The sequence below is a fragment of the Vicugna pacos genome, chromosome 11 (genome assembly GCF_048564905.1).
Source record: "Vicugna pacos chromosome 11, VicPac4, whole genome shotgun sequence".
NCBI lineage: Eukaryota > Metazoa > Chordata > Mammalia > Artiodactyla > Camelidae > Vicugna > Vicugna pacos.
Window position 1 is genome coordinate 73,156,177 of NC_132997.1, and position 25,292 is coordinate 73,181,468.

Consider the following 25,292-nt stretch of genomic DNA (forward strand, 5'->3'; position numbering starts at 1 on the left):
TGAGCATAGTTTTAAAATGATGTTATTACGATAATTCTTACTTTTGTAGGTTGATTAGAAGAGAGAGAGTAGAGGAAAAGAAGTTGACTAGTCTATTTCATATTTTCAGATGATACTGACTTTGTCAACATAAGAAACTGCGATCAGTAAAAACCGTTAACAGACTGTACGTGGGCAAACCAAGAGGAGTCAGAAATAATCTTAATGTTCTAGATGTGAAATGCTGGAGGGCAATAGCAATGGAAATGACTGAAACACAGTAGGGAGGAAGGTGGTGGGCTCAGTTTTTGATGTGTTAAGTTTCGGGTAATGCACAAAAATTCATGTGGGGCTGGTCTGGTACTTAATGGAAGATGGAGCATCTCTGGTAATGCCAATCAACATACATTAGTCCAGAATCTGAGGTCAGTGTCCCTACCTGGGAAACAACATTCTGACAGGTGTTTCCAGCCAAGAGAGGAGAGCCAGCCTGTGAGACAAGTGTTACAGGCACCTGAAACTAGAAGGGAAAGAAGGAAATCAATCAAAATTGAAAGCAGCACTTTCTCTTCTACCTGCATAGCATGCTGAAATGAATACTTTTCCTTCTTGACCATCACCGTCCTCTCTCTGTCTATTGCCAGTCTACATACAACTCAAGTTCAAAAGTCATTCTAATTCAGCACTTCTCAGAACGTATTTTTTGGAATATTACTTCTATTAGATATAAAATAAAGGTTCCATGGTCAAATAAGTTTTAGAAATACTGTACCTGACACTTCCTCTCTTGGAGATTAATAAGGCCCTCTAGCAATAAATGTTAAAGACTCTAAGAAGGCCACCTCAAATACAGCGTTTAGCTTCATTTAACACAATGTTTCTCAAACTTACCTAATACCTTATCAATTCTTACTTCATAGGGTGCTTATTAATTATATAGAACACACATGGGAAAACATTGTTTTAGATTTTACTTGAACAGTTTGATACATCACACACACATTCTTTTTCACCATTACAATCTAGAGTGAAATTGCCTCAGATGCAAAGGGACCAAATATTCTCTTTCCTTTTTCCTGATAAACCTTCAATAAACAATCATACCTTTGTATTCTGTGGATCACTCACACCTCTTGGAACCTAGCGTAAGAGAACAGCAGGGTCATGAATGTGCATATATCTTACAGAAAATCTCCAGGAGCCTGTGGGTTCACCTATTGGTGGTGAGGGGGTGGGGGTCGGGAATCAATATATTTGAATGGCTCACTTCCTCATTTCTACCTGACTCTTCCTTAGACTAAAATGCCAGGAGGAGGACTGAAGGGAGGCTGGATGGACTGCGATGCTCAACCACTCAGAGCAGAGCTCTAACAAACCACAAAAGTGAAGTTTTGGTGAAATAGTAAGATGTCACCTCCTCCTACCTTCCCTAGCCAGTTCCATTAGGCAGGAGGGTGAGAATCTCTTATCCTGGCTATCTACCCCTAATTCTTTCATCTTTCTTCAGATGACAGAGTTCTAGGCCCTCTACCTTTCATGAAGCTCTTGGGCATTGTGACTTCCAGTTCAGTGCTCTTCCCACAGTCCAAGAGTGGCAAGCATGATGAATTTAAACACACAGTAGTGACTGTGGGGAGAGAAGGGACACCCACCTTCAAGACTGTGAAGTTATAGTAAGAGGCAGCATCGAGGGCAGGATCCAAGGTACAGCTATCTGCCAGATTCTTGAAGAAACGAGCACAGGTTGTACTTTTACTCTCCAAGAAACCTTAGAATTAAGGGAGTGGTAAATGAGAAAGCCTATTTCAAACTCAACAAAAAGGCTGGCACTTGTGCTCTGGACTCACCTGCAGGATTGCTCTCAGCACAGAGTCCCCTAGCTCCGACTCCTGCAGGCTGCCTTAGCAAACCCATTACAGACCACTGGGGGAAGTAAGTCAGAATGGGGTCCCCAGCCTAAACAAAGCAGAGCAGAAAATTATTTATAGTGAGAATGGACTCAACTCCACCAGGAAAGAAAAAGTAGAAACAAAAGTTAACTCAATAGCTTATTAACGTGGACAATACTGCAAATACTCCAAAAAAGCTGACAATGGCTTACTTACTTGCAGGTGAGTACCTTAAAGATACCTGGTCAACTGTCAGCATGAGGGGAAACACCAAACCAAACAACTCCTCCCCCTCCCCTAGGCTCACCCTGTAAAAAGGTGGTGGTGACTGGGTTTGGAATGTTGAAGTGAATGATTCACCTCCAAACTCTGTAGCCAGGGCCTGGAAGTTGGTTGCATTGACCGTTTGCAGCTTCTGGAAATAGTTTAATTTTGCTAAAATATTTTTAAAAAGAAAAGGGGTTTAGATAAAAGAAAATCATTCATTTTTAAATATCCGACACACCAAGAAACTAATCTTTAAAAACACTTTTATAGAAGCATAAAATATACCCAATAAAGTATGCAAATGCACTAATCTTAAGCATAAATTCAAAAATTCAAAGAATTTTTAAACATTTACTCTTATTACTCTTAGTACTCTTATTACTACCACTCAGATTAAGTTATAGAACATTTTCCCAGAAGGTTCCCAATACTCCATCTTGAAAGTTAATAATGATTATGATTTCTATCACCTTATAATTGATTTGTAATCTGTTAATTGAATTATTGTTTTAGTATTAAGATCAGTCAGTTCCAAGTCTCTGATGCCAGGAATGTGTACGAGTAGCAATTTGTGATAAAAATAGGAGTCTCAATAATGCTCACATTTGTCCCATACCAGATGAGTCTCAAATACAACAAAATGGTACTGTTTCCACAGGAACATGGCAGAGTTGGAGACAATATTTGTCTTCTCCAAGTCTTCCCGTTTCCTCAAAAATTCAACTGACCAGTCCTCATAATAAGTACAAACTCTCAAGTATATGAATTTGTCATATTTTGTTCCTTTCACTTTATAATTTCTACATTCAAGATTTCAAATACCCACAAAGAGTATTTTCCGCAAGAATTCTGTAATTCCTATTACAGCAATGTATAAATCTGTCCAAGCTCCTGCAGCCATCTCCTTATGGCACTTTAGAACCAGGAAAGAGTGGTAGGAAAAGGCCTCTGGCACTGTCCCCTGCCCAGAGAGTGGCCTGTGATGGACAGCACTCTGCTTTACCACAAAGCAAAAACACGGCCCATACTAGTGCCTTTCGTTCTTTATAATTATTGTCATTTGGACAGATTCAAAAGGGAATAAAGACCTGCATCACTGAATGCTAATGAAGATGCCACATTACATAAGCTTGACCTTTATCCTCTGCAACCACAAAGTCTTAATCTTGACTTTCAGCTTTCTGATGGAACGTGAAATGAAGATAATTCTCAATTCTGGGGCCTTTCAGACTGCTCTCTTTCAGTGTATTTCCTAAATCTTTGTTACTCAAAATGTGGTGCACAGACTAGTAGACCAAGCATCACTGGAGATGTTGTTACAAACTCAGAATATTAAGCCACTCTCCAGACCTACTGAGTCAGAATGTGCATGTTAACAAGACCTCCAGGTAATAATGTGGTGCATATTAGAGGCTGAAAATCCTTGCTCTGGAAAAGGTGATGCTAATGCTGCTGGTCTGCAGACCACCTTCTTCCATCTCTGATCCAAAGTCGTCAAATTTTGAAGCTTTCAGGAGCTGTTTAATATAACCTTCAGAACTCATATCCTGAAAACCACATTGAAGAAATACTTATCTCATTAAAAATATAACTAGTGATTTCTATCTTTAAAAATGAAAGAAAAGTTCAAGTTAAGCAAAGAAAGAAGATAAGTTGAGATGGTGAATACCCTTCTGGGTATTTCTTAATGGCTTAAAAGAATAAGAGGAAGTTAACATTTTGTCTGTCACTTTAGTGCAGGGATATTGGTGGTAGTGATGGTAAGCAGTGATAATGCAGATGAGAATAGGCTAAGGATAAATAGAATTTTTGCCTAAAATTTCTACCATCATATATGATATATTACACCCAACAGAACTTAATGGTATTTTGACTTAGACTAACACAATTTCAGATGCAGAAGACCATCTAACCCATTCCCATTAGGAAATCTGGATCTGTTGCAAAAGGCCACAGAGCCATCTGGTAGAGCAAGGAGTAAATCACAGATCTCCTGATTCCTGGAGTAGGGTTTTTCTGACTCTATCATGTTGTATAGCCTTTGACGAATAATGTCCCTTACTGTGGGCAAAGATATGTTCCGTTCTTTCCATGTGCTGACAATTTACCTGAGGAGATATGATGTTCTTATAAGGTGACAACAATTCAAAGTATCCTATAAGTTCTAAGGGATGGTTTCTCAGGAGTGGTTAGGCAAAGAAAGTTCAGAAACACTGGTCTGGAAACAGTGTGCAGTACGGCGTGGGAGGAGGAGGATTATAAGCAGGGAGCATCAGCTGGATGCTACTGCGATATCCCTGGAGCATGTTCATAGGCTAGAACTAGAAGGCACTGGGAGATTTGGAAAGAATGGGGCAGCTGCAGCCTTATTTTAAAATGGAGCATTTGCCTTGCTCCTTTTACCTTCTCACAACCTGTAAGGCTCCTAATAACTGCTTCCAAATTCAAGTCCCCCCAAACCGAAAATTGGTTATTTTCTGAAACAAATATAGTTTTGCAATTTATTTTCTAATAGGCAGATGCAATCAGGATAAGCTGTAAAGGACATTTAAATCTAAGACCATTATTTTGCTTCTTAGATAATAAATTTCAAAATGTATTAGATGTACATCTTTAGAAATGTTAAAGTCATCACTAGTAAATTTCTAAGTCTATTTAAAAATCTTAATAACTATCTTTCATTTTTATTGCACTCTACAGTTATAGAGCATTTTCATATTCAGGGGTACTGATACTATTTCTCATTTTGCAGTTGAGAAATAAGCCTGGAAATGCTATATGATCTGTCCAAGACTGTGCACCCAGTAAATAAATAGACGGCTGAGACCCAAGACTAATGCTCTTTCCTTATGCTGTTGCCTCATGAAATAAAAATAAGGTTGATACAGACTCACCTGTCAAAGTCATTCATTCAAGTATGACTTGGTACCACCTATGTCAGGCACTGGGGGGATTCAGTGAGTGCTTTCATGAGATTGTAGCAAGTGGGGGATATAGTCTATCTGTAATTATCTGAGCTCAGAGGGGTGACTGAAATTAGAGTGCTGTATGAGTTTTCTGAATCATAGCCAATAGGGCATAAGAGATTGCCAATGTTCACTAATAAGAGAAAGAAAAAGGGCGCAGAGGGAAAGATAGGGGAGGGAGGATGATTCACAGGGGAAAAAAGAGTTTAAAAATCAGAAAAGAAAAAAAAAAAAGGCCAGAAGCAAAGCCAATTCTCAGTAAATGTTAGGCAATAAGGACAGCCAACATATTTCTACTCACAGTTGTTCACACGGACACAAAACTGCCTAATTCCATTTGAATCCATGAAAACCCTTGAAGGAAATGGGGAATTACTCCTGAAGATAAGAGAGTTGTCCACACACACCCAATGTGAAGACCTGTGAGGAAACAGGAGGGAGAATAGATACATTTAGAAGGATGGTTAGGTCCCAAGAAGGTGCCCCAGGGAAGTTAGTCCGATGCCAAAGAGAGGACTCCTTGGGCAGCCACTGGACAACACTAAGGTCCGATTCTATTGGACAGCCCTGTTCTAGAGAATTTGAAGAACTGTGCTCCTGGTGAAAACCAAGATATTTCCACTTCAAGGAGTGGAACTGGGGGTGGGAGGCACGAAGGCTAACTCTTCCTACGTCCAAATGTTATTCTAGGGCCCCAATTCCCTTCGGGGTTCAACCCGAGCATCGAAGCTCACCTCACGCTGCCTGGAAGGCAAAAGGAGAAAACCGTCCTCGGATGGAGAAGATAGCAATCCCTGTCACAGCAGCAATTAATATCGCAGGCACCAGGTGTCAAGTCACAGACACAGATCGGTAAGACTATGAAAGTATAACATAAAGCAGAGCGAACAGGATGAGGATCCCCACACTCTTTCAAGTGTTAATTCCTCCTCTCCCGACAGACCCTTTACTTACTTTGTGGCAAGTCACTTTGTTCACAGAATTTTGGATCTAAGTCAGTAGTTTCCACTCCCACATCCCCTCCCCTCACCTGGGAAAAGGTCCACGGTCCTATTCCCAGGCGCCGAGGTGGTCACGACAGTAGGGCCCACTGTAGAGATCCCAGGCACTGCCCAGGGAGTTTCAGTGCCCTCGGAGAACGACTGAAGGGTCCCGACCTGCGTCCCTGGCCCCAGGTCTGAAGGAGTGGGCACTGCACCAGATGGGGAGAAAGATGGCTGAGGCCGGACGCCCGGGGGGACCATTAGGAAGAACACCTGCAGTAGCGCGAGCTGCGAGATGCACATGGGACTGTAGAGAACCTGCATCGGTCAGAAGTGAGTTTAGGCGGTCGCCAGACGCGTCGCTAGAGCCTGGGTGGGAGGAGGCACATGGCGTCTGACGTCATCCGTATGCGTCTGCTCATTGGCTCATGACGATGGAGCTCTTCAGCCAATAGAAGGCGATGTTGTTACAGATCTCTCAGCATCTTTCAGTCCACGCCCTCCTCCTCCGGCCTGGCAGAACCTCTGTCGCTTGGCAACCGCCAAATTGGTGAAAGAGCCCATGCCTCTCTTCTCCGCTAAGTGGCAGTAGGAGTTCAGCCGAAGGGCCAGGGGTACAAGCGCAGACTTCGCGGCCCAGTGGACTGAGTCCTTCCTTGATGGAGGGAAATCCCAGAGCCTGGAACTAGACTTGCATATCTTTTTCATCACGGAGTCTAACGGTGAGAATCCTTTTCTAAAGAAGCCCAATAGTCTCAGGGAGGAAAATACACCGAAGGTCACATACCTTTAAAAAAAGTCTCATCTAGCTATAGTATTTTAGAGGAAACATTAGAAAGATTCAGCTCCTTGAATTTTACTGTTGAGAATTTTTTTTAATTTAAAAAATAGTCAAGGGATGGGGATGAAGACATTCTTTGCTATTATAAATTGTCACTTTTTGTAGCCCTCTTTAGAAAGTTTCGGTTTTTTCCCCAGGAGTGGTGTGCCTCTTCTGATTCTCTAGAGCAGCACTGTTCAATAGAACTTTCTGCAGTATGGGAAATGTTCTATATCTGCACTGTTCAAAATGGCAGCCACAGGCTATGTTTGGCTACTGCACACTTGAAATGTGGCTTATGTGACTGAGGAGGTGAATTTTAAAATTTCAACCCAAAGTTAAGTAACCACATGTGACTTGTATACAGTAGCTAGCATACTGGATCAAAATCTTGCTCCTGCTAGATCGAGTGTTTTCCTCAGTCTACACAGGATTATTTCAATTGCTTGGTTTGGGGATGTAAATTAAGATCTGTTCAGAGTTATCTAAAATCTAATACACTTACCCAAAATCTAGCCAATACCTAATTTTCCAAGTGAAGCACTTAGGCAGATAAATTTTAGGACACCTGACCTTGCTCACATTCTCTGACAAGATATTGCTATACTGGTGTTTTGAAGTCAGTAGCTAAATATATCTCTGTGTTATAAATGTTCTCAAACATATGTATGATGGACTGCTCTAAGAGATATCTATATTTGTGTCTAGACATAAATTATTTATCTACCTTATTAATAATGTTTGTAGGAAAAGGCTAAGTTCATATTATTCAAATTGTATGTATTTACTGGCATATAAGCTCCACAAAACAGGATTTTGTCTGCTTTGTTCACTGATTGTATCCCATGCCGAGAGCAGTGCCTAGGAGATACTAGATATGCATTAAATATTTTTTAAAAGATTGTTTTGTTGAACTCTTTAGATTTAACTCATGAGTATTTAGTGTTTACATTATTTCAGGATTGCATTTCTTTACATAAAGTTTCTATTGTATAACCAATTGGAGACCATTTTAGGTTTCCAAATTTTCATTTCACTCTGTAATTCTCAATCAGTGGTAAATCAGTGATAAGTTAATACTGAATTTATTAGTGTTGGCAAAAGAGACTGTTGATTAAAGTAATTTCAGGGTTGAGTGTAGGGAAATAACATTTCAGAATTTCTGAGTTGCTTTTTTATTTTTGAATTTTAGCACTTCACATATTTTTAAAATACTTCTTTCTCTTTTTTGTTATAGCTGAGCAAAAATATTTTCATATTGTGATCTGTTTATAGGAATCTATAAAATGGAACTCTCAGTTCTTTTCAGGTATATTAAAATCTGAAAGATAATTTTGAGGAAGGACAATGAAATTTATTCACATGTGTCATGCAGATGCCAATTTTAACAGGAGGATTGAGTCTTAAACTGAAATAGCTTAATATGATATCACCTCAGAAGAAGAGATTTCCAAATAAGATCATATGATACTAGCAGCTGTTTGGTATTAAAAGAGTTCAATATGTGCTTAGAAATTTAGCCAAGAGACTGAGTCAAGATGGCACACTAAGAACAAGTTCTAGCCTTTCCTGGCTCCTCTCTGCTTTCCAGAATCTCTAAATATTAGAGGAAAGTTAGATGAATACACACTTATGTGCATCCATGCACGTATGTTGATGTTGAAAAACATGAAGGAGTACTCCCAGACATTATGACAATCTTTGAAAAATAGAAGGCAGATGGGTTTGGATTGTAGTTGGACAAACAAAAGTTGCATAAGCAGAGGCTTAATATACAAGTAGGAGTGGCTCTTGGGGGTGTTCTAAGCACACAGAAAGGAGCTATTGATATCAGTAAGGCCTTTGGACAAGTGAGTTATTGATTCAGGTACCACTGTAGGAAGATCCAGGTAGATTAGCCTTTAAACTTTGCTCCCATGTGCACGGAGTGAGTAGAAGAACTTGCTCCTAAAGGGGACAGGGGCAGTCCATGTAGGCACTTTTGTTAAAAAGACAGGACTGAATCCTGGATGGCTTTGGCATCTAGGAGGAAGAGAGAGACCCCCACATCTCGAAGACTGGTACTAGCTCCCCTTATCAAGTTGCATATCCAATATTTCCTCCTCTACAAATCTACTAAAGTATAGGTTAAAAAAGATGTATTACCTTTAAAAGAGCAACAATAAGACTCACATCTGACTTTTTAACAGAAATAAGCTAAGCCATGAAAAATGGAATAATGTCTTAAAAGAAGTTAACCTAATACAACATTGTAAAATGATTATAACTCAATAAAAAAACATTTTAAAAAAGAAGTTAACCTAGATTTCTATATCCAGCAAAATATTCCTCAAAAATGAAGATAAAAAAGTGTTTAGAAAACAAAAATTAAAAAAAAAAATTTGTTACAGACCCACACAAGGAATTGCTAAAGGGAAATAATTCAGACTAATGGAAAAATGATCCCCGATGGAAGCACAGAAATGCAGGAATAAATTAAAAGCAATGGGAAGGATAAATACAAGGTCAGTATGTAAAACTCAATTGTATTTCTGTGTTATAGCAATAATAAAAGAAAATAAAAATTTTTAGATGATAAGATTTATAACATAAAAACTAAATAACTAGGAATAAATCTAAAATAGTGCAAGCTCTACATATCAAACTATATATTATTTCTGAGAGGAATTCAAGAAAACCTATATAAACGGAGGGCTACACCAAATTCATGGCTAGGAAGACTTAATGAAAACATATTACTTCTTCCCAGATTGGTGTATAGATTCAGTGCAGTCCCAGTAAAAATAGCAGCATTTTTGGGTAAAAATTGACAAGCTGATTTCAAATTTATAGTTAACCATTGAATAACATGGACTTGAACTGTGCAGTTCCACTTACACGTGGATTTACTTTCAATAGTAAATACTAATATACTAGATGATCTGTGGATTTTTGACTAGGTTGGGATGGGTACACCCAAACAAGCCCCTTGTTGTTCAAGGGTAAACTGTGTATGTAATTGCAAGAGGCCAAGTAGAGCCAAGAGAATCTTGAAGAACAAAGTTGGAGGGTCTTTACCTACTATACGTCACCTCTTATTATTAAGTTAAAGATATTACTAGAATAAAGTGGCTTCATGATAGACAGACCAACAGAAAACAATAGAGTCTGGAAACAAACCTACACATATATAGTCATTTGATTTATGACAAAAGTGATACTACAGTGCAGTGAGGAAAGAGTGATCTTATCAGTAGATTATGCTGGGTCAACTGGATATTCATAAGACAACAGCGTGTCTTGATTCCTAGCTATACCCAAACATCGATTTCACATAGATTGCAGACTTATGTAAAACAACAAAGCTACTAGAAGATAACGTGACAGAGTATCTTTATGATCTTGGGGAAGGCAAATATTTCTTAAACCAGACAGAAGAATCACTGATTATAAAGAAGATTGATAAATTGTTCCTTACTAAAGTTGAGAACTTCTCTTAATAAAAAGACACCATTAAGAAAATATAAAAGCAAGCTTTTCAATGTTTTTTCCTTAAGAAAATAAGTTACAAATATGTGTTGAATCATTTTCATCAACTGTTACTTTTTAAATTAAATTTTAAATTTTATGATAAGTGTACATTCACATAATGTTGTAGGAATAATACAGGGAAATAGTGTGTATCCTTCAAAGATGACAACTTGCAAAACTATGGTACGCACAGCCAGAATATTGGCATTGATACAATCCACCCATTTTCCTCAGATTTTCCCAGTTTTACTTTCATATATGTATGTCTGTATTAAGTTCTATGCAATTTTACCACATGTGGTTTCATGTATCCACCACCAGAATACAGATACGAAGCTATTCCATCACCACAAATTTCCTTCCTGTTGTTCTTTCATAAACATTCCCACTTCCCCCCTTCTACTTTCTCTCCCCAGGATGCATTTTTAACCATCATTAATTTTTATAACAACCATGATCAAAATAATGTAATTTAAACAGTGCTTCACAAGCATTTATCCAAGTAAATCAAATAAATGGTGCTTACATGTTTAACAGAAAGCAAACGTTGAGTAGCTCTGGAGAAATTAATTTGCTTGCTTATTGAGATTAATAAACAAAGAATATATTATAGAAGGAAGAAATGTTTTCACTTTGAAATCATTAAAAAAATTTCTTTAGCTGTTAGTATTAATAGTAAGTATTGTACTAATTAGACACTGCCTACCATTCCTAGATAGAAACTCATTTATGATGTCATCATTGTGCTTAATGTAAGAGGGATATCTATTCCTTTTCTTTTCTTTTCTATTCTTTTCTTTGCTTTTTTACTTTTCTTCCTTATTTCATTCTTTGGAAACTGTAGTCTCACCTTCTTTTCACTCTGAATCTGTGTAAGTTTCGCCCTACAGCAGAGACTGCTAATCACTGACCACATACCCATTCTCTCTCCTCTCAAATAAACAAACCCCAATTTTCACTGAGCACAATGTAGCCAAGAGATGACATTTCCCAGCCTCTTTTGCAGCAAGATGGGATCATACATACAGTTCTGACCAATGAGATATATATTAAAGAATTGGTGAGACTTCAGGGAACTCTTGGGAAACGAAAGCTATTCCCCCTTTTCCTTCCTTCTCCATAGTGCTGCTTAAATTTTGAGTGAAATGGCTGCAGCTTGAGCAGTCATTTTGGAATATGAGAAGTCAAGCAGCAAAATGGAAGGAACTCAGATCCCTGACAACCATGGAAGCTTCATGCCTGCCCAGGAGTTCCTACCTCTGGACTTCTTTCATATGCAAGAGAAATAAATTTACAAATGACACCAATTGTTTTACTCATAACATAGGTTGGTGGTTTACTCATACTTATATATTAACTAGAACTCTCAAAGACTGACTCATATGATTACTTTGAATATATTTACACATTTAAATTAGAATTTCTACTAGAAAGTAAAGTAGAATTTAAACTAGAATTAAACTTGAATCTCTGTGTTGGCAACTATTGCTTGTCTTTTGTCATTCAGTTTGTGCTCATTCTGATTATAGGTATGATGGATTTTTGAGTCAAACCCTAGGCATTTTGGATATTTTGTTATGGGACTCTGCATCTTAATTAACTTCTCTTAGCTAGCTTTCTCTGACACTTCCTCTGGCATTGGAAGGGGTATGCTGGCCCATTACTGCTAGGTGGCAATGAAAGTCCCAGTTCCCCATTCAGCCCCCATTGACACCCAAGCAGACAACACTGCTTATTACTGCTGGATGGGGATGGGACCTAGCTTCCTTCAAGTATGGGATGTATAAGGTGAAAAGAAATCCTGGGGAACTCACAACTGTGTCATTTCTACAGTCTCTAGTTCCCTAGCCAATCTGCCTTCTTCTCTCATCTTTTAGAGTCATCATCTTCATATATATATATAAAGTGTCCAGAGTTTTTAGTTGGACTTAACTGACAAAAATATGGAAAAATATATCTATTCCACCTTCCTCAGAGTATATACATGTTTTATTACAGAGAGGCATTGTTGAATCCCACATGCTGCAGTAACTGGAGGTCCCTCTTTCTACTTTTATCTCTTAAATATTTTTTTCCTTCCCTCCACTTCTACAATTTCTATCACTAGTGTAACTGATAATTATCCTTAACAATCTAAGTTAAAAAATAAAATGTAACTGTATTCAAAGCATTCTAGTTATCTGTTGGTGTATAACATACCTTACCAAAACTTCGTGGCATAAAATGACAACTACTTTGTTATCATTATGGATTCTCTGGGTCAGGAATTTGGACAGGGTACAGGAAAGATGGCTTATCTCTGGTTCATGATGTCTAGGGTCTCAGCTGGCAAGACTCAGATAGCTGGAGGAGACTTTACTGGCTGGGGTCCAGTATTATCTGTAGGCTTCTCCACTCACACATCTGGTGCCTACGCTAGGAACACTCGAAGGCTGGGCTTGGTTGGAATGCCTATATGTGGTCTCTTCTTGTGGCTTAGGCTTCCTCACAGTATGGCAGCCACAGGATAGTTGAACTTTTTAAATGGTGGCTCAGGACTTCAGGAATGAGTGTTCTAGTGAGCAAGGCAGAACCTGAATGGCCTTTTTTGATGTAGCATTAAAAGCCATATAGTGTCACTTCTACTCTACTTCATTGGCTGAAGAAATTTTGTCGGAGCCTGCCGACAATCGATCAGGTCCAGAAAACCTGTGCTGCAGGACTGAGAAAGAAAGACAAGACTAAAAGGTGGGGTTGAGAGGGTCTCACTCTAGCCCGCAAGACGCTAGGTCAAGAGTGGACCACGAGTTTATTTCTTGCAGTTAATTTATATGATTTTAACCCATTAGCTCATACATTCCTGCATGTAGGCAAAGGTATTGTTTTAAGGCACATTAACAACGTGTACTAAAATCATTAACTTGTATATTGTTACAGACATCATTATTGTTTACAGTTCTCGTAAAACTAAGATTAAGAGTTCCTGGAACCAAGATGATAAGCTAAGACATTGTTCCTCTAAGCTAACATGGTGACTTGTGTGCTATTATCTCAGGTGATTGTTCTTCAGGCTAAGATTACTAACTTGCATGCCGATTGCATCTCTCCTTCCAAAGGTCCTTTGTGACTTAATAACTCAAGGATGTTTCCTCAGGCATTAGCGCACCTGGTGCATTCTTTAGTAAAAGGGGTGGCGGGACAGAGATTGTTCTAACTCAATTGACCTTTGAGCCGGGCGCCCCACACTGTGGGAGTTTAGGCCCAACCTTTGTGCTCAGCAGCCTCAATCTCAGAGCCTGGCGCCCTGCACTTTGGGGTTTTACGCCCAAGTTTTGTGCTCGGCAGCCCTCCGTCACGAGCGGCTCCCCGCAAAGTTTCAAGCCTACTCAGAGTACTATATGGACTGCCCCCAATCTTTCAATGGGAGGTATGTAAAAAAATTAAGGCCAAATTTCTAAACTGCTGCAAAACATATACAAACCTTGAATATCTTTTATACAAAAATTATAAGTTAAAGTAAATGTAAAAAAATTTACATTTACAACAATTTCTTTAAGAAATTATTTTTCTTCTAATATAGTCAAAATTTTCTGCTAAGTTCAAAGGCAAAATGTAATGATAATTAGTAACTATCAAAATTTAAATTAAATTTATTTAAGTACAGTTGAAAGTTTTAACTTTTTTGGAATTTAATTAAGTATTATAAAATATTTCTGTAAGCCTAAAACTGTTCATAATTGTAGTTACCAATGTGAAGACTAGGTATTGTGTTTCATATCTATTATATCTAGACTTACATATATACAAATTTAGGATATTATTAATTGTTTAGTATTGCAAATTGTTCCTCAGATGCAATGTGTAACTGTTGTAAAAACTATGCTAAATAATGAATATTAGATATAAAGAGTTCAAGCAAATGAACACTCTGCTCTATTGGCAAATATTTTACTCTTCAGATATCTGTTGTGATATTTGAGAGGAAAGGCATGATGAGCTCTTTTTTTCCTTACCTAATTATTTCTCCAAAGCAAGTGATTCTCATTCTCTGAAGCATTGTGCATATCTGATATTAGCAGTGCCACAGTCCTCAGTCCTTCATTTGGGCACAGTCATCCTTCATGGGCACGAGGCAACATGGTAGAATGTTTCTCTGGCAGCTTAATGGTGTGAATTACAGCAGCAGATGTGTTGGATTGTGAGTTGCCCCGTGTCATCACTGAACACTGGGTCCTGAGTGACAGAAGTGCCCGTGTGATTTTTACCAAATTCATCACTTGTGGGTTTCTGGTTTATGGGTCACTCTAAGGTGCAGGACTAGGCAAAGGCCCTTTGGCTGGGTTTGAAAGTGTCGTCACTTCTCTGGGAGCATGAATTTTCAAACTTTGTCTGTCTAGTCACGCCCACTGCTAGCTCTAGTTCAGAGTTTATAATCCAGGGAGCTTCCAAGAACATGAAGTTCCTTCAGCAGTGTTTCTGCAGTAAATTATGCCTCAGCTTAGGTTCAGAAGTTGATGAGATGCCAGTTTGTCCCATATCCTGGAGCTTTAACATCTGGAGGTGTGGTCACACTTGGTACTCACAGTGTGTCCTGACCTTTAGAGGTGAGTCATAGCTTTGGGACAATGAATTTTCTTATTTACAGGAAAAAAGGATTCATTTAATCAAGCAAAATTCTGGTGTCAGTAAACCTAGAAAACTTCCAAACTGGAAGGCCTCTGTTTGTATTTATACTCTAGAAATTTCTTCTCCATATCTGAGAATTGTGGTCAGAATTCGGTCTAGAGATAACCTGAAGGTCTTTACCTCCCATTGCAAGTTTTCTGGAATTTCATCCAGATAATATGTATGCAATTCAAACTTCACAATCATAAAGATTATTTTAATTAATACCCATTTCTTTGGGAAAGAACTCTCTGACTCGTCAATCAGCCATAGAAGAACTCAAAATGTGTTGTGGAGCAAGCATAATCTCTCTACCCCCTCTTTCCTATTTATTGGTCAGGTCAGTATTTATAATTCATATCAATATTTATAATTCATTTAAGTGCATGCAATTTCTTCTTTTTTAAACTTAGAAATGGTACCTGTTGTTACTTTTCTTAAGGCTATTTACAACTAAATGTGGAGTAAAATAATTTGTCCACAGTTAAAGAAATCTAAGATATCAACAGGCAGGAGGTAGAGGTATTTTAATTTTGATTGAGGCTCTCTTAACAGCACCCTAAAAATAGCGCCCATGTAGTTTGGTGCAGCTGTTATGGAAAACAGTATGGAGATTCCTTAAAAAACTTTAAAAACAGACTTACCATATGATCCAGCAGTCCCACTCCTGGGCATATATCCAGAGGAAGCTCTAATTCAAAAAGATACATTTACCCCAGTGTTCATAGCAGCACTGTTTACAATAGCCAAGACATGGAGACAACCTAATGTCCATCGACAGGTGACTGGATAAAGAAGTTGCAGTATATATACACAACGGAATACTACTCAACCATAAAAAATAATAAAATAATGCCATTTGCAGTAATACGGATGGACCTGTTGCTTCACATACTGAGTGAAGGAAGCCAGAAAGAGAAAGAAAAATACCATATATCACTTACATGCGGAATCTAAAAAAATGACACAAATGAACTTATTTACAAAACAGAAACAGATTTACAGACATAGAAAACCAGCTTATGGTTACCAGGGGGAAAGCGGATGAGAAGGGATAAACTAAGAGTTTGAGATTTGCATATACTAACTACTATATATAAAATAGATAAACAATTAAGTTTCTACTGTATAGCACAGGGAACTATATTCAATATCTTATAGTAACCTATAATGAAAAAAATACAGAAAGGCATATATGTATGTACATGTATTACTGAAACATGCTGTACACCAGAAATTGACACAGCAATTGAATATACTTCAATAAAAAATAAAATGAAATTAAAAAAAAAATAGCACCCAGATAATATCTATCTGATTATTTTTAGCAGTCTGATGCCGAAACCCAAACCAATCTAGAGTTTCCACATTTGGAAGACAGTTGTGTAAACATCAGAGTATTTACATAACCATTATGTATAAATTAAATTATTTTAATATCCCTTCCATCCAAAAAGTATTTTTTTAATCCTAATACAAGTTTATTGTTGTTTTAGGTATTACAAATTGGAGCAATCTTTAGCAAGTTTAGGAATATAAAAATAATAGCTTATTAAGACTAGCTGACAAGTATTTCATTTTATTTGAATTTTCAATCTTGAATATATTCCCTCTCTCTCTCCCTTCCTTCCTCCTTCCCTGCCTCCTTCTCCCTCTCTGCCTCTCTTTAAGTACATATCAGATATTCTAGCATTTTAAATGGAGTTCTTACCAATTGTATTCAGATAAAAGTAAATATGGACAATGAAAATTACCAACATGGAAAATGGCTTATCATTTCATTGAGTTTTTTTTTTAAGTAGTTTTCTTTAACCTTACTGGGAGAAGGGTCTATGCAGAAACTTTCTTTCCTAGACTAGTAAGTCCTGAGCTGTTATATCTGTTATACTTCTTACCAAAGTTCAGGGGGGCAATAGCTGTTTCCTCAAGATGGTGTGATAATGGGGTATTCCATGTTCCAGATCTGAAGCATAGAGATAACAGCCAGAAAGCTAATTAAAATAGAATTAACTTGCTTTAAGGAAAAGGGCAAAGCCTTTTCCTTCCCTCTGCATTTAAATCTTCCTGTTCCCACCCACCACAGAGATTTGAAACAATAGTCAGCAAAAAGAATATCTTTATGTTCACTCCTTTTTTTAATGTTCACTCTTATGAAATACCTTATTTCGTTTCCTTAATAACTGTTTCCCCCTTCCTCTACCTTGTTGTGAATAAGTAAGAACTATAAAATGCTCATTTTTCCGAATAGTGGTACATTTAAAAACAATCTCCCCTCCCCTAGAGTTCCTTAGTGAAAATTTTGAGGCCAACCAAATGAGTTACTGCACTGCTTGGGATCTTAAGGCAGCAACAATGGGATAGCCCCAAAGAAAACCCTGCCCTTGTTTCATGAATTTCTCTGGGTTGATTATATCTTGATTCCTGATCAAGGCAGAAACTCTGACATCTGCATTTAGGAACAATACTTATAACTTTCTTAATTCCTCAGATTGGTGATTGTACATAGAAGATGTTTTACCCAGTATTTCTTACTATAATCTGATGGTGCCTCCATCATTAGACTTATTTTCTACATTAAAAGAGAAGTGAAAATAGAAAAGATGTAGAATTGTGATCTTGTACGTGATTACTGGATCATCAGAAATGTTGAAGCCCATAAGGGTAGAAGAGGAAGTGGTTAAAAGAGTAAAGCACATTGTCAAAAATAGAAGGACATAGCTAGAGAAAAATGGCTTTATTTATTGTAAACTGATGCATAATTAACTGAATGTAGATTTTTGGGTAGGGGAGGTTAGTGGTAAGAAAATAGTTGAGAAAGTAAATACCTGTTATATGTTTTTGCCTTGTCTCATTAAAAAAATTTTTGTAGTGGTGAATGTGTAAATGTCTTCCTAATTGAAAAAAACACAGTGAATCAAAATAGTGCCATTTCCTTCCTAAATGTGTTTTAAAGTGGCATTGCTTCTCATCTGTCTGGAACAGAGAGGGTATATTAACACCTCATTGTTTGTATAACCCTTTTAATTATAGGGTATTTTATATTCTTTTGATTTTCATAATAGCTTTGTTAGCTCAGTAGGACCTTGCCCTATTGTAAGGATGAGGAAACAGCCTGGAGTGCTAAATGACTTGCCCAAAGTGGCTTCCTTCATAATTATTAGAGCCAGAACTAGAACTAAAGTCTCCTCTCGTTTTCTTAGTGCTCACTCAACTGCTCGGACTCACACAGTTTCCCCAGGTCCTTTCCAGTCACAAGTTTCTTTAGTTTTAGCGAAGATATAAATGTATCACAATATTTTTATAGTCAAAGAGAGTGTGGTCCTTGATTTTTAAAATAGAAATTTGGAAACAATGGAAGGCAGGTGTGCTAGATACCCTCTGCTTGCTCCACAGACCCACTGGTCATCCTCCTCCACCCTGCTCTGTAGTGGAGGAGGTGGTCCAGAGTGAATTGCATCAAGGGTCTTCTGGTTAGGTTCAGCAGGGGATTGGCAGGTGAGCGGAGAGCAAGGTCAGGCATTTATTCCTCGCTCTTTCCCTGCTGGGTCCACAGACTGGCAGTGGCTACACTGTTTAGCTGAAGGTATAGCAAATCCTGTGGGTCCCCCATCCGTGGACCCTCAGCTGTCACCATTCCTGATGTACGGTGGTGGCTCTTTCCTGTGTAAACACCTGCCACTCTCTACCTGAGGGCTTTTTCTGGACAGGGAAGCATGCGTAGCCCATGCGCAGGGTAGGCTGAGATGCTGGATAGTTGATACCCCAGGGAGCAGCCCTTAACCAGTGATGTATGGGAATTGGTGGGTAAACATCCCCATTTTCTCTCCCCTCGGTTGGTACAACTCTGGGCTGTGTTCTTCACCATCTGCTGAAGGTCCCTATTGAGACTGAGCCCCATTTGTACTCAGTGCTGATCTGCTGGTCAATGCACACTGTGTTGGCTTCTTTCCCTGCCCTGGCTCACTTAACTTCCCCTTTCCAGTGCCTCCAGGGATTACTTCCCAAATAAACTGCTTGTGCTGAAATCCTGCCTTTGAGATCTGCTTCTGGGGGAAGCCAGTCTGTGGCTGCAATGCAGAAGCAACAGTTCTTGTCAGGCAACTGTCTTCTATACCCATAGCTTACTCTGTGGGTTCTGGGAACCTCTTCTTTCCTCTCCTTGCTCCTTCAGGCAAAGCATAGTCATGGATGCCCATTGTTGCTATTCCCACAGTGATTCACCGTTTATGTACACACAGCTGCAACATAGGCTGGGCAGTGCAGTCTTTATGTTGGATGACTATACAATGGATATTCTTTTAGATGGGAAGGAAATGAGAATAAAAGACATCTAGCGGTGTCTTCAGAAGCACACGTCAAATTCTAGAATTTTTTGAGACATACTATGAGATAATTAAATGATTGACAGCAACACTAATCAAGCCAGCAGTGATTATAATGCAATCACCGCCATAATGTTGTGAACGAAAATACTGCAATGTGAATGAAAATACTGCAACCATATCAGTAAACAAAGAATGCTGAAACCAAGTCCTCTGCAGCTGCCGCCACCCCCCAGTGAGGATAGGCCTGCAGCCCAGCCTCTGCAGCCACTCACAATGGGCACTCTGAGCAGACTCAGAATAAGAAAGGACAAGATACTGGCCCTAGATAGCTGGGTGCTTGTCAGAAGAGTGAATTCAATGAGCCCAAATGTTTACTTCCTCCCATACATAGAAAAGCACTAAATTCTTTAACTTGAGATGCCTGGTTTTCTTTAGACAACAAGTAATCTTTTATTGTTCCAACTACCTGATCTTTGTTGTAAAGCTCCTATGGATCCTAGCTCCTCCCCTACCTCTTCGGAGCGGTGCCTCAGAGCGATCTGAGAGGCTGTCATCCCGGCTCGATTCCTCCCGCCAAATAAAACATAACTCTTAACTTTTAGGCTGTGCATTTATTTCAGCCGACAGTTTCAATAAAATATTGGGGTTATCTGTGGGTTGCTCTTCAGGATGGTTCTTCCCCAGCTGTGCTCTTCTTGGAGGCAGAGTTCTTGGAATTCCTCTGTAGTCCTATCTGATGACGTGCTAACCTCAAACTTCTTAGTTACAACAAAGCTGCTCCACACTCAGCTGTCTGATGTGCTTCGTTTCATTACTTAGGCTTTGCTGTGACAATATTTATATTCAGTTGTAGCAAAAAGAAACAATTTTTAAAACATCAATAAAAATTTGCAGGGACTGCTGGGAAGGATTTGATTTCTGTGTGCTGTGGTTGAGAATCCCCATGGCAGGTATTTTAGAGGATATAAAATGAGTAAGAAACTGCGCCTTCCCTCTGGAACTCCAAGTCTAGTAGTGATGGAGGGTGGAGTGAGGACTGAAGGGAAATTTGAGTTGGGAAAGAATGATAATACCAGTGTAAGTGGCAGGATAGTTTGTTAAGATTATTAATTACTGTGGGTTCCCAATCCCATGCTAGCTTATTGTTGAAATTGCCCAAGGTGCCCTGAAGCATTAGAAACAGGGAAAAAATTAAGAGGTACCCTTGAGAGCCAGGGAAGAATGGAAATTCTGGAGCACCGGAAAGGGGCTGGAGGTTGGTAGGCTATGGGTAGTGGGCACCCTTGCTTGTTCTGTGGTTGTGTCCTGGTCGGTAGGATGGCCGTATGGTGCCTTAGGGAGGCTCCACTCTAGGCACCAGCAGAGGTAAAGCCTCCTTGCCTGTCCTCCTCCATCCCTACTTAGCATTGGAACAGAAAGCCTGTGACATTTCAAGATTGGGCACTAAGAATATTAGAAGGGATCAAAGTAGGTGAGAGATTAGAAGTCCTTCCCCTGTTTTCTGATACATGCACTTCTCCCAGATTGTGGTGTAAATCAGGGAGTAAGGAGACACCAGTGACAATGGTGATTGACTTTTCATGCAGCGCAGAGGGAATCGAGATGGATTTAAGTTGATATAAAGAAAATAAAGACAGCAAAATTTCTTGGATACCTAAGCGTGGTGATCTAAAATTGAATCTGCCCCTTGTGTAAGTAACAGAGACAAAAAGCAAAATGTGACCAGGGCTGTATGGGAGGCTAAGCCGTGGAGCATAGCTATAGTAAATCATGGTGTGTTATTCACTGTTTGGGAACACTGCAGTCTCTTTTTCACGGAGCTTCTTCCGGCTAGGCAGTTTTAGCCAAGTATTAATGAAATACTATTTTCTGGTAATTTCTTCTACTTTCCTCTAGTTGCATGTCACACTTGAGTATATTCTGTAAAATCCATGTTGTCCATTCTCCGGATTATGGAGGCAGAAAAAACATTGTCTCATCTGCAAGGCATTGTGGAGCACAGAGTTCAGCTTCTTGTGCTCTCCCCCATCTCTGTCCCACAGACACCTTTCTCAACTGCTTTCTGGCATTGCAGACGCTTCAGAGCAAAGACCTCTATGTAGTTTCCATTTCCATTTTTCCTAGAAGAAATTAAGGTGAACAGTTGCATGGATAGGCTCAGAGACATTTTCTATATATAGCCCGTATATCCTTGATTCTGAAACACTTGATAAAAACAGATTTTTTAATGTTTTGAAATTAAGAATGTGTCTTGCGATTAATGTCAAAAGAAATCTGTTTTCAGGCAGAACTGTAGTTAAACAGTGTGTGTCATTGTGCAGGAGCATGCTTAGTGTTGCATGGAGGGTATCTTTTCATCTAATCATCAACTCAAATGAGCTATTTGTAACAGTGCTTAATGCAGGTGAATTTTAGTTTAACTCTTGACTCTCGGTTGGCTCTTGAAACCTTTTAGAGATTTCAATTCAGCAAATGTAAACTTTTTTTTTAAATGTGGAAGATTGCCTGTCATAGGCTGAGTAATGAATTTAAAAACAATGGCGATTGTCATACACTTTGTACTACATCAGAAAATTTCAGAGTTGGGAGAGATTTGTGTGACCAATTCATGTGTTGAGAAGGAGTTTTCCTTGAGAATGGTACATCTATTAGAAGATTCTAGCTGATTTTTCCCTTAAAATTTAAGCACATATGCAAAACAGTAGACTAGGTGCTATGGAATATGGAAGGACGTGGATGAGGAGGAGGAGGAAAAAAGACTTTGCAGTCAGTCTCAAGAATTTGCAGTCAGACTGTAGGTTGTGTTTATAAGATAGATCACACTTGAAAGGAAGCTAGCAATGCAAGGCATTAAGCAGGTGCCAAATTATTTGGCACTTTGAGAGGAGAATTATGCCCTCTGAATTTGGAGGAGCTAGAAGACTTTAAGATTTAAGGTTTGAACTAGACCTTGAAGGATGAACTGAGATAACCATCTAGGCTAAGTAATAATCTCAAAAGTCTGAAAAATCACTATTATCTTTTCCCACTCTCTTATTTCTTCAGGCTCTGCTGCCCCTGAGTGAATGAAGGGCTTAATGTAAAGGAGCACAGGGTGCCTGACTTTGACCTTGTCTCGAGGGGTTGTCACCCCTGGCTGATCTCTGCAGAGGCTAAGGGATTAACAGCAACAGGAGAGCTTCTGGCAGTAGACTGGCCTGATATTGTGGGCTATTGTCTTCAAAAACTGGATGTGTGAGTCATGCTGTTAAGGTCTTGAGCATAAGATTCTAGAAGCCCTGTGTTCTATAAGAATTTCCCCTGCCTCCTAGGACTAACAATGTCTGGAATTAGAAGACAGAGATTTATGCCCTTTGCAATCTTGATTGCTCAGCAAGTGCAATCTGGGCCCTTAGGGTCAGTTAAATATGGTGAATTTTTCTTAAGGCCAACTTTTCTCCTTTTCAGAGCTAATGTAAGGTCTCTGGCAGTGTTCCCATATGAGGGGGAAGCATAGACATTTTCCTTCCTTTATTATTATTTTTTTCAAGTTCTGGAACCAGCAGCCACTACTCCTTCCTGCCCTCCCCTAGCCCCAGACTTTCTGACTTCTCTCCCGAGACACTTATTTGGAAACTTTGAGCCAGTGGGGAATCAACTTAGACGCTTTTTTTCTTTTAGACCAATGGGAATATTGTGGATGTGGATGGAAAGATTTGAGTACTACCATTATCACATTGCATCTGTATAACAAGGCTTTTTCACTGTCTTGGCACACAGCCCAAGTTAACATTGCTTTGCTGGATGTAGAGACAATGAATTCTGTTTGAATAATAAATTATGTTTAACAAATGCTTTTTCAAAACCACTTAGTTACTTTAATAAAGATGTGCTTTAGCAAGGGGTTTCGGTACAGGTGCATTTAAACATCTACACAATGCTTAACAACATGTTTTTAAAATAAAGTTTTAATTTTAGAATAGTTTTTGATTTACAGAAACATTTTAAAGATAGTAGAGAAAGTTCTCATACACTCCATACCCAGTTTCCCCTATTATTAACATCTTAAATTAGTGTGATAAATTTGTTACAATCAATGAACTAATATTAATACATTATTTCAAACTAAAATCTATACTTTATTCACATTTCCTTATTTTTAACTTAATGTCCCTTTTCTGTCCCACAGTCCCATCTAGGATCCCACATTACATTTAAGCTTCTTATCTTCTTAGGCTACTCTTGGTTGTGAAATTTTCTCAGACTTTCCTTGTTTTTGATGACCTTAACAGTTTTGAGAAGTCCTGGTTGGATATTTTGTAGAATGTCCCTAAATTGGGATTTATCTGAGGTATTGCCCTTGATTATACTGTGATTATGTGTTTTTTTAGAGGAAGACGACAGAGGTGAAGTGCCATTTTCATCACATCCTACCAATGATATGTACTTTCAGCATGACACCACTGTTGGTATTGATCTTGATCACCTGGATGAAACAGTGTTTGTCAAATTTCTTTACTGTAAAATCACTCTTCCTCTCTCCCTTCCCATACTCCACTCTTTGGAAAGTAGTCACTATGTGCAGCCCACACTTAAGGAGTGGGGAGTTATGCTTTACCCCCTAGAGGATGGAGTATCTATATAAATTATTTTGAATTCTTCTGTACAGGAGGTTTGTTTATTTTCCCTCATTTATTTATTCATTCAATAATTTATTTATATCAGTATAGATTCATGGATATTTATTTATACTTTGGGTTATAATTGAATATTATTTTATTTCCAGTTTTTTCTGTTGAGAGCCCTCAGAGTTGGCTCCTATGTCAATTTGAGATCCCCCATAACAGTGGGGTTTTTTGATTACTTCCTTACATTCTGGCTCTAAAATATGCTCTAGGCTCACATGCTCTAGTCTTGTATCAGCCATTTCTCCAGGGAGTTCCTGTTCCTTTTATTGGAGAATGTTTTAGAACACAAGGCTCTGGGAGCTAGGGATGTTCACTGCTACTTGGGTATCATTGCTTAGAAACCCTCTCAGCTGACAGAGCAAGTTGTATATACATACAACTATAAATGTTGCTATATTTATCCATCTGTAAATTAAACTAAACGTGAGTTCATTCTGATGTCTCCAACTCTAGTCCATTACCAGTGGACCATTCTAGCCACCTCCCTTTGACTGTCCGTAACCTTCCACTCCAACAGTGAGAACCCTGATTCCTACTGTCATCCATTTACTTAATTGTCCAATTCCAGTATGTGTACATATTGGACTCAGAATTATGAACCTGTATTCCCATGGGAAACATTTTTATCAAGAAGAGTAATATGTTTTGGTATAGGTCCTTTTGCCTTCAGTCTTACAAACTTCACTCATTTCCAAAGTGACTCAAATCAGTACCCTTTCCCCTACTCCCGTCAATGAGGCTCTTTCATACATTTGTAATAGAGTTAGATTTTTTTTGTCACAATCTACATTCCATTCAGGGATCCCTTAACCTCCTGGGTGATTTTTTAAAAAAATTTGTTTACATTAGGGTCCATTCTTTGGCCTCTAAATTTCTATAGATTTTGATAAATGAATTGTCATATGTCCACCATTACAGTATTACACTGAATGGTTTCACCACCCTTAAAAATCCTCTGTGCTTCATCTATTCAGATCTCCCCCAAACCCAGTGAATCTCGGGCAACCACTGATCTGCTTACCAACTCAATTTAAATTTAACTTTTAAAAAAAATTTTTAAATTTAAAAATACTTTAAAAATATTTGCCTGGGCTTGTACCCAGAAGGAAATCTACTTCAGGATGACACCTGCACCCCAATGTTCATAGCAGCACTATTTACAATAGCCAAAACATGGAAACAACCTAAATGTCCATCAACAGGTGACTGGATAAAGAAGATGTGGTATATTTATACAATGGA

General features: G+C 38.6%; 2 protein-coding genes across 7 annotated transcripts in view; one reads left to right on the top strand and one right to left on the bottom strand.

The window, feature by feature from the left end:
- Positions 1-6,461, bottom strand: part of TCTN3 (tectonic family member 3) — a 24,287-nt gene extending 17,826 nt beyond the window's left edge. Inside the window, exons 1-8 of one of the 3 annotated variants that reach the window (XM_006218668.4) lie at positions 6,132-6,461; positions 5,836-5,959; positions 5,403-5,521; positions 2,176-2,303; positions 1,827-1,935; positions 1,632-1,747; positions 1,084-1,119; positions 419-499 (exon numbers count right to left, since the gene is read on the bottom strand). In XM_006218668.4, the coding sequence (XP_006218730.3) occupies positions 419-499; positions 1,084-1,119; positions 1,632-1,747; positions 1,827-1,935; positions 2,176-2,303; positions 5,403-5,521; positions 5,836-5,959; positions 6,132-6,408 (990 nt within the window). In that variant the 5' untranslated portion in view covers positions 6,409-6,461. Of the gene's footprint in view, positions 1-418; positions 500-1,083; positions 1,120-1,631; positions 1,748-1,826; positions 1,936-2,175; positions 2,304-5,402; positions 5,522-5,835; positions 5,960-6,055 lie in introns of all 3 variants that reach the window. The other 2 variants (XM_072971641.1, XM_072971642.1) reach the window with 2 other exon arrangements.
- A 122-nt stretch (positions 6,462-6,583) lies between these two features.
- ENTPD1 (ectonucleoside triphosphate diphosphohydrolase 1) overlaps positions 6,584-25,292 on the top strand; it is a 111,523-nt gene continuing 92,814 nt past the window's right edge. For 2 of the 4 annotated variants that reach the window (XM_072971675.1, XM_072971677.1), the window contains exon 1: positions 6,584-6,806. The gene's annotated coding sequence lies outside the window, so the exon portion shown is untranslated. Of the gene's footprint in view, positions 6,807-9,294; positions 9,409-25,292 lie in introns of all 4 variants that reach the window. The other 2 variants (XM_072971676.1, XM_072971679.1) reach the window with 2 other exon arrangements.